The following is a 13,416-nucleotide window of genomic DNA, read 5'->3' as shown; positions in this document are numbered from 1 at the left end:
GCACCTGCGTGGGGGTCCAGATGGGAAGGCGAGCAGCACACGGCTTGGGACTCACTCAGGAGCCAAGGCCAGTCACGCTGCCCCCCACCAACCCCGCCCACACACGCAACCCCGCCTGTCCACAGTCAAGGCCGCGTGGTCACGCAGCGTGCGGCGCGGCAGCACGCCAGGGGCGGGGCTTCGGGCCCAGCGCGCGTCCCAATTGGCTCTCAGAGCTGCCTTTCAGACAGCGCTCAGAGGCCTTCCGGTAGCCCTTTTCGGCTGCTGCTTTGGCGGGAGTCGGCGGCTGGTGTGAGGTGAGACCTGCTGGGCTCGCTCTGGGACTGGGCCGTCTCGCACAAGGTCCAGGGCCACCCAGGGGCCTTCCCGCTTCGGACGCCGACTCGGAGGGCCTTTCTGGGGCTTGGCAAGGGTTGGACGGAGCGCCGGCCGTGTAGGCCTCGCTGCGCAGGTGAGCCCCACTGTGGGGTCCGTGGCCTGAGGGGCAGCCCCTCAGAGAGCCTTGCTGTGCGTGGTCCTTGGCCTCTCGTCACCCTGGACCCAGGGCCCGTGAGGCCGACGCCCTTTCTTCCGTTTCGGGACAGTTCGGGGCAGCTCTTCTCGCCGTAGGTCTGTGAGGGCCCCGAGTTCTGAGTTCCCCCTCCCCCCGGGTGCGGGCCGAGGGGTGAAGGGGTCATGTTCAAGCCATGGTTCTTTGTAGGGAACAGACGTCCCAGACAGGGGAAGGGGTTTGGATGTGATTTTTTTTTTTTTTTTTTTGCGGTACGGGGGCCTCTCACTGTTGTGGCCTCTCCCGTTGCGGAGCACAGGCTCCGGACGCGCAGGCTCAGCGGCCATGGCTCACGGGCCCAGCCGCTCCGCGGCATGTGGGACCTTCCCGGACCAGGGCACGAACCCGCGTCCCCTGCATGGGCAGGCGGACTCTCAACCACTGCGCCACCAGGGAAGCCTTGGATGTGATGCTTTGGTCAAGCTCAGATGCGCACAGGGGCCGGGCATCAGGTGTGATTGACGCGGCGGCACACGGGAGGGCAAGTGCTGCGGGGCCGAAGGAACATGGGACAGTGACGCTGGGCTCCGGCCAGCGGAGGCCCTGTGGGGTGCATGCCAGAGACGTCAGGTCGCAGGGGTATTTTAACAACAGCCGCTGGAGACCCGGTTTGGTTTATTTTTTTATTTTTAAATGTTGAGGTTAATTCATCGCATTTTAGAGTATTGCAGGGCCAAAGAAAATACATCTGTGAATTGCATTTGGCCCTCAGGCAGCCAGTTTGCCGCCTCTGCTGTAGATGTCCTGCGGGGAGGGGCGTCCAGGCAAGAGCTACAGACTGATAGATCCCCATTTGGGGGGGGGGCTTGGGTGCTAGAAAGATCTATCCCAGAACTGACCTCTGGATTATGTGAGCTGAGTAGTTGACTTGGCTGGCGACTGCGAGTTACCCCTTGCCTTGTCTTTTAGGGTTAGCACGGACCTAGTGGGGTTAGGTTTGAGAGTAGGGGTGTTCTGAGGCTGGGGAGCAGACATCCTCCTTGCAAAGCAGGCAGGACTCCTCAGATTGCAGCTTGGGCTTGGGGACTCCCTGTGCCAAGTGTCTGTGACTGGGGCTGTGAGAACATTTTCAAAGGAGGAAGTGCATTTGGGAGGAGGCTACCAGAGCTGTGCACTGGGGAATTGTGATCCTGGTACTGCTTTGGCCCCGTGGTTCTAAACTGCTAAACTGGGGAGAGGAGGAGAGACCCAGAGGAACTCTGGGAGAGGGAGTTACAGTCAGTCATCTAGCATTTCCTGGGTCCCTCCTCTGGGCAGGGCAAGCTGCTGGGCATACAGAGATGGTCAGTTGCAGCTCTTGCCCTCAGGATACTTTCAGATGATGTGGGGACATGAAGTCTCAGCCCTGGAGGAGGCTTCTTGCCTGGCAAGCTTGGAATGGGGGAACCAAGGAAGAGAGGAAAAACCTAGAAGGTGATGCAGAGGCATCACGGACTTAGAGCCGTGGGCAGAATTTGGGGAAGTGGGAGGGAAGGGAGAAGGCACTCCTAAGGTAGGTATGTGCGCTGTAGTGGGGTTAGGGATAACATAAATAGCTGAATCAGCCTACCCATCAGGGACGTGGTGAGAGATCCGGGTAGAAGGGTTTTTAGGGCCCAGTTTCTGGGCTGGGAGGGGTTCAGTGCTGTCTTATAGACGATAGATGTTATATTGTGGTAGGAAGGAGGGGGCTAAGGAGATACCAAGTGGGGTCTTCTATGCAGAGTGCTATGTAAGAGGATACCAGTTGTGGAAAAGTCTGTCATCTCCAGCCAGAAGACCATTCCTTGGGAACAGGTCCGTGTGGCATCTCTCTGTGTTCTGACCCCCCACCTGTCCCCCATCTAGTACCCTAGGCCCATTGCTGTAATGATTAAGTGGATAAAGGGCTGTCTTCTGGTGCCGAGGGGAAGGCCATCTGAGCAGGACCTGGTGGTCTCGTGACAATGGTCCTGTTCCTCTTTGGCAGTCTCACGCCTCCTTCCTGCCAGTCCAGCCTTGTTCCTTCCCTGTGCACAGAAAGGGTCTGAGTCTCTAGTACAGGCCCATCTGTGCCGTGAGATGGCAGGGTGGGTGTGGATGGTGAGACAAAACATCTCCTTCGTGTTAGCCTGAGGGAGCCCTGATCTGAACACTCTGAGACCTTTTGAGGATAGTTGGCTCTTTGGTGGGACCAGTCGGGTGTTGGGGGGGAAAGCTTTGATCTGAGCCAGCCCCCAGATTCCAGCCCTGGTTCTCACCGCTGCCGGCCTGGGTGTTGTCTGTCTGTCCTGGGGTGGGGGGATGGGGCTCACTCCAGGAGCCCCTGGTTGTGGCCCAGATTCCAGTACCTCCTCCATCCTTCTTCCTCTCCCCAGGTCAGGTTCCTCTGGAGAGAGAGAGAGGCAGAGGCGGCTGGTTCCCAGATGTTATAGACCCCGTGGACACCATGTTGGAAGCCAGACTCCAAAGCCAGCAGAGAAGCAGCCAGCATGGTCGGGAGGTAGTGTAGCCTTTCCATTCCCAGGACACCCTCTGCTCTCCCGCCTCCCGTCCTGTGCCTCTCACTACCGGAGCCTCCCTCCCTCTGCCAAGGACTTTGAGTCCTCTCATCTCTCCCTGTGGCCCTTTTCCAGGCCAGCCTGTGGTCCTCAGGTTTGGGGATGAAGCTGGAGGCTGTCACCCCTTTCTTGGGGAAATACCGCCCCTTTGTGGGTCGCTGCTGCCAGACCTGCACCCCCAAGAGCTGGGTGAGTGATGGTAGAGCCAGGCCCTACCTTGTGAAGCTTGATTCTGGGAGCCATGGCTCCCACGGCCTTGGGAAGCAGCTTCCTTTATGTCTCCCAACCCAGCCCTCCCCTGCACCTGCCTCTGCTGTCTTTCACGGAATGGGCGCACTAGTATTGGCTGGTTGTTGGTCCGGGGCTGACTCCTGGCTCCCAGGCCTGGGAGAGTTGGGTGGGGAAGTGTAAAGGGGCCTGAGAGGAGGTGTAGAGCACGGCCAGAGGGCTGGGGTCTGACTATGCCTGCATGAGTCCTGCTGTTCAGTTTTGGGGACACTGCCCACTCAGAGTCAGTGAGCACTCAGCACATGCTTGCAGACCTCTGTGTGTCGGTGCCGTGTGCTGGTGCTGATGGGACCCAGGGTTCTGGTGGGGATTTAGGCTACATGTTCTCTGCTGTGGATGAGAGAACTTCTCAGAGACTTCAATACGCTCTTCTCCAAGAGGGTGATTCTACAGAGGATGCAGCCCTTCCATTTTGACCGTGGAACCCTCTTTCCTAAGTGAGCTTCAGGATCTGGGGTCAAACATCTTTTGGGAACTGCTGTGCTGTAATCCTGTCTCCTGGTAAACTCTATAGTCCATCAGGCAAAGACCACAGAAGACAGAGCAGGGGCTTTCCTTTGCGGGTTTGCAAAGGCCCCCCCAAGGACATGCTGTCCCTGCCCCTCTTGGGCAGGAGTCCCTCTTCCACAGAAGCATAATGGATCTAGGCTTCTGCAGTGTGATCCAGGTGAAGGAAGAGAACACCAGGTAGTCAGAGCTGGGGGTGGGGCAGGGTGGTGGGCAGGGCCCTTGGGTGCAGGGCTGCTGGGGCCTTGCTTTGTGGTATCATTTTCTTTCTTCCTCTGCTCCAAACCCACAGGTGGGGACAGGCAGCCCTGGAGCTTTCCTGCAGTTCCTTCTGTGAGCTTTTAGGCCCTGGGCCTGCACCCTGCTCACTGGGGGGAGGGGTAGGAATAGGCCACAGGTGGGCAGGTGCCGCCTCTTCCTGCTCCATGATAAGCCAGGCTCAGGTGTTCCCAGTCCGTGGGGCTAGGGTGACCCCTTCCTGATGGAATGCCCTCTGTGGGCCCTAGTCAGGGGCGGGCCCGCTGAGAGATCTACCCCCTGCTCGGGGGCTGTGCCCAGGTTTCGGGGCTGGCTGGTTCGGAGGCTCTGCTATTTCTTGTGGTCCCTGGAGCAGCACATACCCCCCTGCCAGGATGCCCCACAGAAGGTCGTGGAAAGCACTGGGTGAGGAGGCAGGGACTGGGGTCTGGCTGGTACTTCTGGGATCCTTGAAGGGATGACAAAGGCTGTAGGCAGGGCTGATTGAAAGGGCTGGTTTCTAGAGTGTTAGCTTGGTCTGGGGCCCTTCCTTAAAGATGGAGGGTGAAGACTGGAGGCTGTGCCCTGGGGCTTCTGTGGGGCTGAGGGAAGTGAACTTAGGCCTGCTCCAGCCTGACACCACTGCCTCTCACACCACAGGGTTCAGAATGTCATCCTAGGGAGGGCCCCAGGAGGGGCTGGGGAAGGCCAGGTGCCCAGCCACGTGAAGAGAGAGGTACAGCGCATCTTGGGCCACATCCAGGCCCCACCCCGCCCCTTCCTGCTCAGGTAACTCTGTACTGAAGGGTGTTTTGGGCTGGGGCCTCTGCCCTTTGGGAGGGAGCGTTGGCTGGGCTTGGGTAAAGACTAGACTCCCCTCCTGGGGAGCTGGGTGTTATATTTACCGGTCTGAGTAAGCCCCTGATCTGGACATTGTGAGACCTTTTGAAGACAGCTGCCTTCTCAGTGGGACCAGTTGGATAAGGGGCAGGGGCTTTGATCTGAGCCAGCTCCCAGGTTCCAGCCCACGTTCTCACCACTGCTGGCCTGGTGGTGTGTATCTGTCCTGGGGGTTGGGGCTTGGGGGTCACCCCAGGAACCCCTGGTTGAGACCTAGACTCCAGTACCTTCTCTATCCTTCCACCTTTCCCCAGGTCAGGTTCTTGTGGAGAGAGACAGGAGGTGGCTGGTTCCTCCATCTTATAGGCCCTCCTCTTCCCTCCCATATTCATCCTGCTGTCACTACCTGCTCCCTCCTGATCTGTCCTGCACAGGTCTGAGCTCCTCTTAGATACAGGACACTCTTCTGGGGAAATGGAGGGATGCACAGGTTAGAGTGAGGAGAGATACACACGCCTGCAAGAAGGACAGAACAAGGGCTAGGACTGAAAATACCTGGAGGGGAGGAAGGGACTTGTAAGCCAGGGACAAAAGGGGGAAAGGAGCCAGCCTTGGGGAGGTGAGGATGTGAGGGAACAGTTCTACCAGAGGGAAGAGCATGAGCTGTGGCTGCAGGAAAGGGCCAGGTTTGCTCAAGTAGCTGATGTGGTCGGAAGCTGGCAAGTGAGGGAGAGAGTTGTTGGAGACAAAACTGAGAGGTAGAAGAGACCAGATATGCAGGGCCATACAAGAAGTTTGGATGTGACTTCCAAGTGCGGTGAAAACCAATGGAAAGGTTATAAGCAGAAAATAACAAGATTAATTGAGGTCACGAGTAGAGAACAGATCATCTGGGGAGGCTGTTTTGTTAGTCCAGGTGAGACTAATGATGGGGGATGGGCGTGACAGTAGAACTTAGGAAGACGATGGAGAGACCAATATGAAATTATCAGGACTCACTGATGGATTGGAGGGTTGCAGTGGGAGCAGTGAGGGGGAAAGGGGAAGCTGCAGGAGAGCTGGGTTTCTGGCTGAGCACCTGGTGGTGTGGTTGGAGGGGAGGGGGCAGGCTTGGGGAGGAGCAAGTTTGGCCCACAAAAGGTGTTTTGGACATAAAGAGTTTCTGATACCTGACATGCTGGTGGAGACACTGAGGCAGCTGCTTATATATATATGAGTCTGGAGCTCAGAAGAGAGATTGGGGCCAGGAACGTGTATTTGCAGAGCTTTAGCACATAGATGATGCTTCAAGCGGGGGGATGCTTGAGTCATTGAGGGAAGGAGGGCACAGGGCTGCACATGTCAGGCTCGGCTGTGTTGAAAGTGCTAAGAGGTCAACTGAGCAAGGACAGGAAGTAGAGGTTGTTGGTGACCTACGACTAGCCCTCCATGTGATAATTCTTTGGCTTTTTCGAGACTTCCAGTCCCTTGACCTGAGCACCTTTACACCAGCCATCAGTCCCCCCTCCTGTCTTTCCTGCCCCCCAGGCCTAGCTTCGATTCCAGGGCTCCTTGTGAGGAAAGTGCTCTTGTGAAGGAGTCACTGGGCACAACCCAGCTGTGTTTGAACCCAGCTACCTGCCTTCTCTGCACCTAAGCAGCCAAATGTCACTAGGGAAACACACTGGGTGGACCTGTTTCCTTTATAAGTGTGATTCTCAGAGGGGCACACTGCACTCTCCAAGGCTCCAATCTAGACTCCTTCTCTAACTTATCCACTGTTGACCAAGCACCTCATGCTTCATGGAGGAATAGAAGCCATCAGATGAGGACATGCTGTGTGTCCCGCACATCTCCATGCTGCCTGTGTCCACGCTTCTGTCCTCATTTAAAGCCAGTCCTCACATTGGGCCTCTGGACAACCCCTCCCCAGAGATTTTGCCCCTTCAGCCATCTCCTTTCCTTCTTGTATCACTAACTCCTCCCTTTTTAGTTTACTTTTCCCAGCAGTTTGCAGAGACAAGGCCGGGTTATGCCTGGAGAGAGTCTTGGTTCTCTGGTCACCTTTGGGGTAAAAGGAGGCAGGGAGATGCTTGGAGGCTGATACGAGGCAGCTGCGCCATGAGGTCGTCTTGGGAGATGGCAGCACCTTGCCGGCGCAGGCTCTGCTGTCAGGCCCCCCTGCTGGTCCCAGCACCCGCACTTAGCTTTCTCTCTTATCCAGCAGCTTCTGTGACCTCTCTGAACCTCACTTTCCTCTTCTGTAAAGTGGGGACAGTAGTAGTGCCCACCGTAGAGGAGTTCTGGCTGGCCCTCTGGGCTGCCGTGGGCTGCCTCGTGGGCCACGCCCTGCCATGCCTCAGACTGGGCACTGCTCTCCAGGCTGGTCAGCTGGGCACTGCTCCGGATCCTGAACTGCCTCTTCCTGAACGTACAGCTGCACAAGGGCCAGATGAAGATGGTCCACAAGGCCGCCCAGGCAGTAAGGCCCACCCTCCATTGGGACGGGGATGGGATGGCGGGGACAGAGGAGCAGAGGCTAGGCCAAGCCCTGAGTCGGGACCAGCCCTATCAGCTGGTGGGAAAAATCCGGTGCTCTTTGACGACCTTCTCTTTGTGTCTCACGGTCCTGCTCCCATGAGGCTTCCTCTAACAGCTTTTCATCATGGTCTTAACAACCATTACGTCAATGCATTACCTTAAAAGCTGTTGACAGAGCTCCTCTGCCTTTGGGAGATGTGCTCAGAGGAAGAACTGCTCAGCTGAACCCTCCCTCCCTCCCTCCCTCCCTCCCTCCCTCTGGGGCTGCCCTGGGGCTGTAGGCACTAGGTTTTGGCTCCCTGCATCTTCAGGGTGGGGGGCGGATTGGCACTTCCCTTTGGCTCTCCCTGGAGCAGGGCTCGCCGCTCGTCCTCCTCTCTACCCACAAGTCACTTCTGGACGGGATCCTACTGCCCTTTGTGCTGCTCTCCCAGGGCCTGGGCGTGCTCCGTGTGGCTTGGGATCCCCGCACCTGTTCCCCCATCCTCAGGTAAAAGTCTTGTGCCTTTAGACATACAAGGGAGAGGTCCCCAGGCCAGGACAGGGGTGTGTGGGGATGTCAGGCGGTATTCTGGCGGCAGCTCCCCGGAGGCCCTCTTCCTGGCCCCTCTGCTCTCAACTTTGTGCCACCCCAGCTTGTGGGGCTCAGACGGAGGGTCAGCTATGGGCTCTAGGACCATGCCTGGCCTCAGCGTGTTCAGGCAGGACCCAGGCTGGCCCTGTGTGGACCAAGGCTCTCACTAGCCTCCTGCTTGGTCCCATCTCCTGAGCGCCTTCCCTCATCTGCCCTGTGCCCCACAGAGCTCTGCTGAAGAAACTTGGGGGACTTTTCCTGCCCCCAGAGGCCAACCTCTCCCTGGACAGCTCTGAGGGGGTCCTTGCAAGGGCTGTAGTCCATGCGGTGAGTGCTATGCCCAGTGGTTGTTTATGGGGCCAGGGTATGGGGGCCTGTTGCTGTTCTGGCTTTGACACCTGCCTCCCCCCACCCACTTCCAGGCTGTGGAGCAGCTGCTGGTCAGCGGGCAGCCCCTGCTCATCTTCCTGGAGGAGCCGCCTGGGGCTCAAGGGCCTCGGCTGTCAGCCCTGGGTCAGACGTGGCTGGGACTGGTGGTGCAGGCGGTCCAGGTGGGCATCGTCCCAGATGCTATGCTGGTGCCAGTGGCTATCACCTACGACCTGGTTCCAGATGCACCCCGTGACACATACCACGTGAGACCCCCCTGCCCTGGGTACCTAAGTGGACACCATCTCCAGAGAGGAGGCACAATATTGTGTCTGTGGCTGAGTTCCCCTCAGGGCTTGGCTAAGTGGGGAGTGCAAAGGAATTTCAGCCCCACAGTCATTGTCCTGTGGCACCTGCTAAGGCTGTTACAGTTATCCTCTCATTTCATACTCAAAAGACCTTGCTAGAGAGGGATTTCTCCTGTTTCACAGGGGAGAAAATGAGCTTGGAGAGGTCATGGTCATATAGCAGTTTGGGCCCAAGATGAAGTTGAGCAGAAAGCGTGCTCCAGGCAAGCTGGCTCCCCCAGCCCCTTTCTCCCTGCAGGCCTCGGCCCCTCTGGGGCTGTGGACCGGAGCTCTGGCTGTCCTGTGGAGCCTGCGAGGCTGGGGCTGCAGCCGCCGAGCCTGCGTCCGTGTGCATCTGGCCCAGCCCTTCTCCCTGCATGTATGGACCCCATTGGGCAAGGCTGGGAGTACCTGGGGTCTGTCCTAGGGCTTCTGGCGGCCTGGCCCTCAAGGCCACTTCAGGGGTAGTGTTACCTACTTCAGATGGGCTGTATGCAGGTTTCCTGGTGGGCCAGGGCAGACCACCTAAGAGCCTTGTCCTGGGCAGGAATACACCGTCAACGCCAGAAGCTGCTGGGGCAGCAGGCAGACCCTGGAGCAGCTGCTGCAGCCCATCGTGCTGGGCCAGTGGTAAGGGCAGAGGAAGATGAGGGTCTCAGGGGCAAGGCAGGGAGCTCTTAGGCCCTAGCTCATGAGCTGGCACCCTCTCCTCCCAGAACCACAAACACATCACCAGCTCCAGCCTTCCCCCACCAAATAACTTGGGTCATCTCAAACCGTGCCAGGCACCCTCCTCGCCTGTAAGTTGAGTGTGGGTTATGGCACACAGGCCTGGAAAGGACTAGGGTTACACAAGCCACCTCTTTCGGGGATAGGAAACGCCCTCACGTTTGAGAAAGCTCTGGGCTCCCCCATGACTGTTTTTAGGTTTGGTCCCTTCATCTTGTGATCTGTGTCTCTATCCCAGTACTGTCGTCCCCGACACTGAGAAGGTGCAGGAGTGGACCCCAGTAACCGGGCCCCTTCTGGCCCTGAAGGAAGAGGACCAGCTGTTGGTCAGGAGGCTGAGCTGTCACGTCCTGAATGGTGAGGGGAACCTCGGTCTGGCCTTTGAGGGAGGTTCCTGAACACTCTTTCTCAGAGCTGGCCAGTCGTCAGGGCCCTCCTTTCCAGGTGGGTTTCTGCACCTGCCCCCTCTTGCGTGGCCCACTTGGGACATGTGAAGAAGAGTGGAACACCTTCCCCTGCCCCTGAGGAGGGGGCCAGCCAGGGAGGACGTGATGGAGTCGCTAAGTGAGGCCACACAGGTGGCCGCCCAGCCCGGCCTCAGGCGCGTCACTTCACTCTCTTGAGGTGACATTAGCTGAACTGAACAATGTATGTAAGGGACGAAACAGTGCCTGGCACAGAGGGGGCTCTTAACAGCACTGTTACTACCATCTTCTCAAGTGTCCCTTCTGTGGCAGACTGTGGGTTGGTGGGTAGTAGATCTGCAAGAGGCAGGGACGGTCCCTGAGCTCCCAGCCTGGCTCTCAACATGTATTTGGTAAACGCCACTTCTCCACTGGGGAGGGTGGCACCCAAGGACCGAGCCTGCTCTCCCCTTCCCAGGGGTGGAGTCGTATGGGGGTGTGTATGTGGCTGCTGCCAGGGAGGTGTGTGCTGGACTGGGAAGGCTTGCCTGGTGACGGAGGGCCCGGGCTGTCAGGCCTCCGCCCCTGAGCAGCACCCCTGCACCTCTGGCCCTAGCCTGCGTGGCGACCTCGGCGGTGATGAGCACGGCCATCATGGCAACGCTGCTGCTGTTCAAGCACCAGAAGGTAGGGCACGGCGGGGTGGGGGCCTGGGGGAGGAGGCGTGGCCCTGCTGCTGAGCCCCTCACTGCCCACCCAGGGCGTGTGCCTGTCACATCTCCTGGGGGAGTTCTCCTGGCTGACAGAGGAGACGCTGCTGCGTGGCTTTGACGTGGGCTTCTCAGGGCAGCTGCAGTGCCTGGTGCAGCACACGCTGAGCCTGCTGCGGCCGCACGTGGCCCTGCTGCGCGTCCAGCAGGGGGACTTGCTGGTGGTTCTGCGGCCCGGCCCAGGCCTCGCGCACCTGGCACGCCTGAGCTCCGAGATGCTGCCTGCCTTCCTGAGCGAGGCCGTGGGTGGTGAGTCCCTAGGGCCTGGGATGGGTGGGATGTGTGTAGGGGTGAGGGGACTAGCTTCCTTCCTCACGGTGGGATGTGTGTAGGGGTGAGGGGACTAGCTTCCTTCCTCACGGTGGGATGTGTGTAGGGGTGAGGGGACTATCTTCCTTCCTCACGTTTGGTCCCTCCTCCCCCAGCCTGTGCCGTGTGGGGGCTGCTGGTGGGCAGGGTGCTGCCTGAGGGACCCTGGGAGCTGCAGGGCATCGAGCTGCTGAGCCAGAACCAGCTGTACCACCAGATCCTGCTGCTGATGCACTTGCTGCCGCAGGAGCTGCTGCTGCTGCAGGTCAGGCCTCTCTCACCAGCCCAGCTCAGTCCTGGGCCTCCCCTTCTTGGCTGTAGGAGAGGGCCCATGCTTGCCCGAGCCCTGACCCTAAGATGTGCTGCGGCAGTAGGTCTGGTCTCCGTCTCTGGCCAGGCCCCTGCCTGGCTCTCCTGAGGCCACATGGGTGCCTCTTTCTCCCCAGCCCTGCCAGTCTTCCTACTGCTACTGTCAGGAGGTGCTGGACCGCCTCATCCAGTGTGGGCTCCTAGTTGCCGAGGAGGTAGGAAGGGCAGCTGGAGACAAAGCCCCTGCCCAGGGTCTGGCCTCCTTCAGCCTCCCACCGAGTGACAGCGGCCCCAGCTCCTCCTCTGGCTTGTGTGTGTGGGGGGGGTGCGTGCGTGTGTGTGTACAGCCCCTGGCCTAGCAGAGAGAAACCTGGTTCCCGCCTCGCCACTCTCCGCCATGGGACTTGTCAGACCGCATCTGCCCTGGGCTCGACTGGACAAATGCACCTGAGGGTTTCTGCATAAGCCCCGCCCTCCACATTTCTTGTCCACGGGGGCTGTGGCCCTTGAGGGTGGGTGCTCACTTCCTCTCACCCCACAAGTTGGCTCCGCAGCTGTGATGGTCTGGTGTGGCCTGGGGCATTCTCCTGGGCTCCCCAGGTCTGCGTGTGCTGGTTTCACCTCCCTGGCTGGCCATGCGCCCGGCCTGGGGGCCTCGGGGCTGAACCTTGGCCAGCCTGACAGGGACCAACGGCTCCCATGGCCCTCAGACCCCAGGCTCCCGGCCAGCCTGCGACACCGGGCGGCGGCGTTTGAGTGCAAAACTGCTGTGGAAACCAAGTGGGGACTTTACCGACAGTGACAGCGATGACTTCGAGGAGGCTGAGGGCCGGTACTTCAGGGTGCGCTGGAAAAAGCCATCAGGGGAGGGGGCCGTAGGGAGGCAGTGGGAGCTGCCCTCACCCTGGCCTGTCCCCCTCCAGCTCAGCCAGCAGTCACGCTGCCCTGACTTCTTCCTCTTCCTCTGCCGCCTGCTCAGCCCGCTGCTCAAGGCTTTTGCGCAGGCTGCCACCTTCCTCCACCGGGGCCAGCTGCCAGATACTGGTGAGGCCCGCGCGACTGCGGCCGTCCTGAGGAGAGGCTGAGCGCTCAGGGTGGGGGCCCTGCCTGCGTGGGGGCCCCAGGCCTCAGACCTCTCTCTCCCACAGAGTCGGGCTACGCGGAGCAGCTGTTGCGGTTCTTAGAGTCCACCGCCCAGGAGGAAGGGTTCTTCGGTGAGTCCCGAGCAGCTAGCCCAGGCCCTGGGAGGCGAGGAAGTTTTGCTGGTGGCTGCCTCCCCCTAGTGGGCAGTGAAAGCCCAATTCCAGGAAGGCCGGCTGAGGGGTACAGAGAAGGCCTTTGGGTCCAGCTTGAGCCCTATCCTTTGGTTGTCCCGTCCTTAGACAAGAGGAGAGGAGCTGGGCCCCGGAGCTCCCTTCCATAGCCTTCACTTCTCTTTCCTCCAGAGTGTGTGGACCCAAATCTCGCCGTCAGTGCCGTCTGGACCTTCAGAGACCTGGGGGTGAGAGGGGCCAGTCTCTCCGCCCTTCTGTCCCCCTGCCTCCCACTCCCATACCCTGAAAGAGCTGCTCAGGGAGCCCAGCTGTACCCACCCTGGGATTTCCCCAGCGTCTCCGAGTAGGTGTGGTGATTGATAGTAGTTGTTGGAGAAGGTAGGACAGTTTTCCTGCTCCTCTCAGTCTCCCAAACCCCTGGGTCATTCTGCTCCTGGGTGGGGCCCTGGGGGTGTTTTGAGAGGCAGCGTTTGCCCTCAAACACCAAGGCTTACGGGGCCACAGGTCTCACTGCAGTTTTCCAGGGGAGGGGCACAGCGCCCGTGGCGAGCGCTCAGAGCCCTTCTCCGTGGCCCAGGTGCTGCAGCAGATGCCCAGCCCTGCAGGCCCCATGCTCCACCTGTCCCCCACCTTTGCCAGCCGGGACAATCAGGAAAAGCTGGAACGGTTCATCCGGCAGTTCATCTGTAACTAGAACTAGGAGGGGCCAGCGTTGAGACCTCCCAGCCCCAGGGCACAGCTGTGCCCTGGAGCCAGAAGGCTGGCCTGGGAGGAGCTGCAAACCCTCAGCTGGACTATAACATCTTTGAGGTCTGACTGCCCCTCGCCATCTCCTGCTTTCCGCATCCTCTGGTGTGATAAACGAGAGGA

The 13,416-nt window shown here is 59.4% G+C and overlaps 1 protein-coding gene across 1 annotated transcript; it reads left to right on the top strand.

Moving 5' to 3' along the window:
- Window positions 1-424: 424 nt before the first annotated feature.
- On the top strand, window positions 425-13,377 carry GPAT2 (glycerol-3-phosphate acyltransferase 2, mitochondrial). Its single transcript, XM_082672059.1, has 22 exons — window positions 425-451; window positions 2,887-3,011; window positions 3,145-3,258; window positions 3,971-4,044; window positions 4,423-4,527; window positions 4,762-4,890; window positions 7,303-7,402; window positions 7,818-7,951; window positions 8,263-8,362; window positions 8,458-8,670; window positions 9,011-9,130; window positions 9,299-9,381; window positions 9,719-9,837; window positions 10,501-10,571; window positions 10,645-10,903; window positions 11,080-11,228; window positions 11,410-11,487; window positions 11,983-12,114; window positions 12,196-12,316; window positions 12,421-12,486; window positions 12,718-12,773; window positions 13,124-13,377. The coding sequence occupies exons 2-22, from the start codon at window positions 2,958-2,960 to the stop codon at window positions 13,238-13,240; spliced, it is 2,394 nt and encodes a 797-aa protein (XP_082528185.1). The 5' UTR covers window positions 425-451; window positions 2,887-2,957; the 3' UTR covers window positions 13,241-13,377.
- Window positions 13,378-13,416: the final 39 nt, after the last annotated feature.

Source organism: Grampus griseus (assembly GCF_964374135.1).
Source record: "Grampus griseus genome assembly, chromosome: 15".
Taxonomy (NCBI): domain Eukaryota; kingdom Metazoa; phylum Chordata; class Mammalia; order Artiodactyla; family Delphinidae; genus Grampus; species Grampus griseus.
This window is presented reverse-complemented; position numbering and strand designations above follow the sequence as displayed.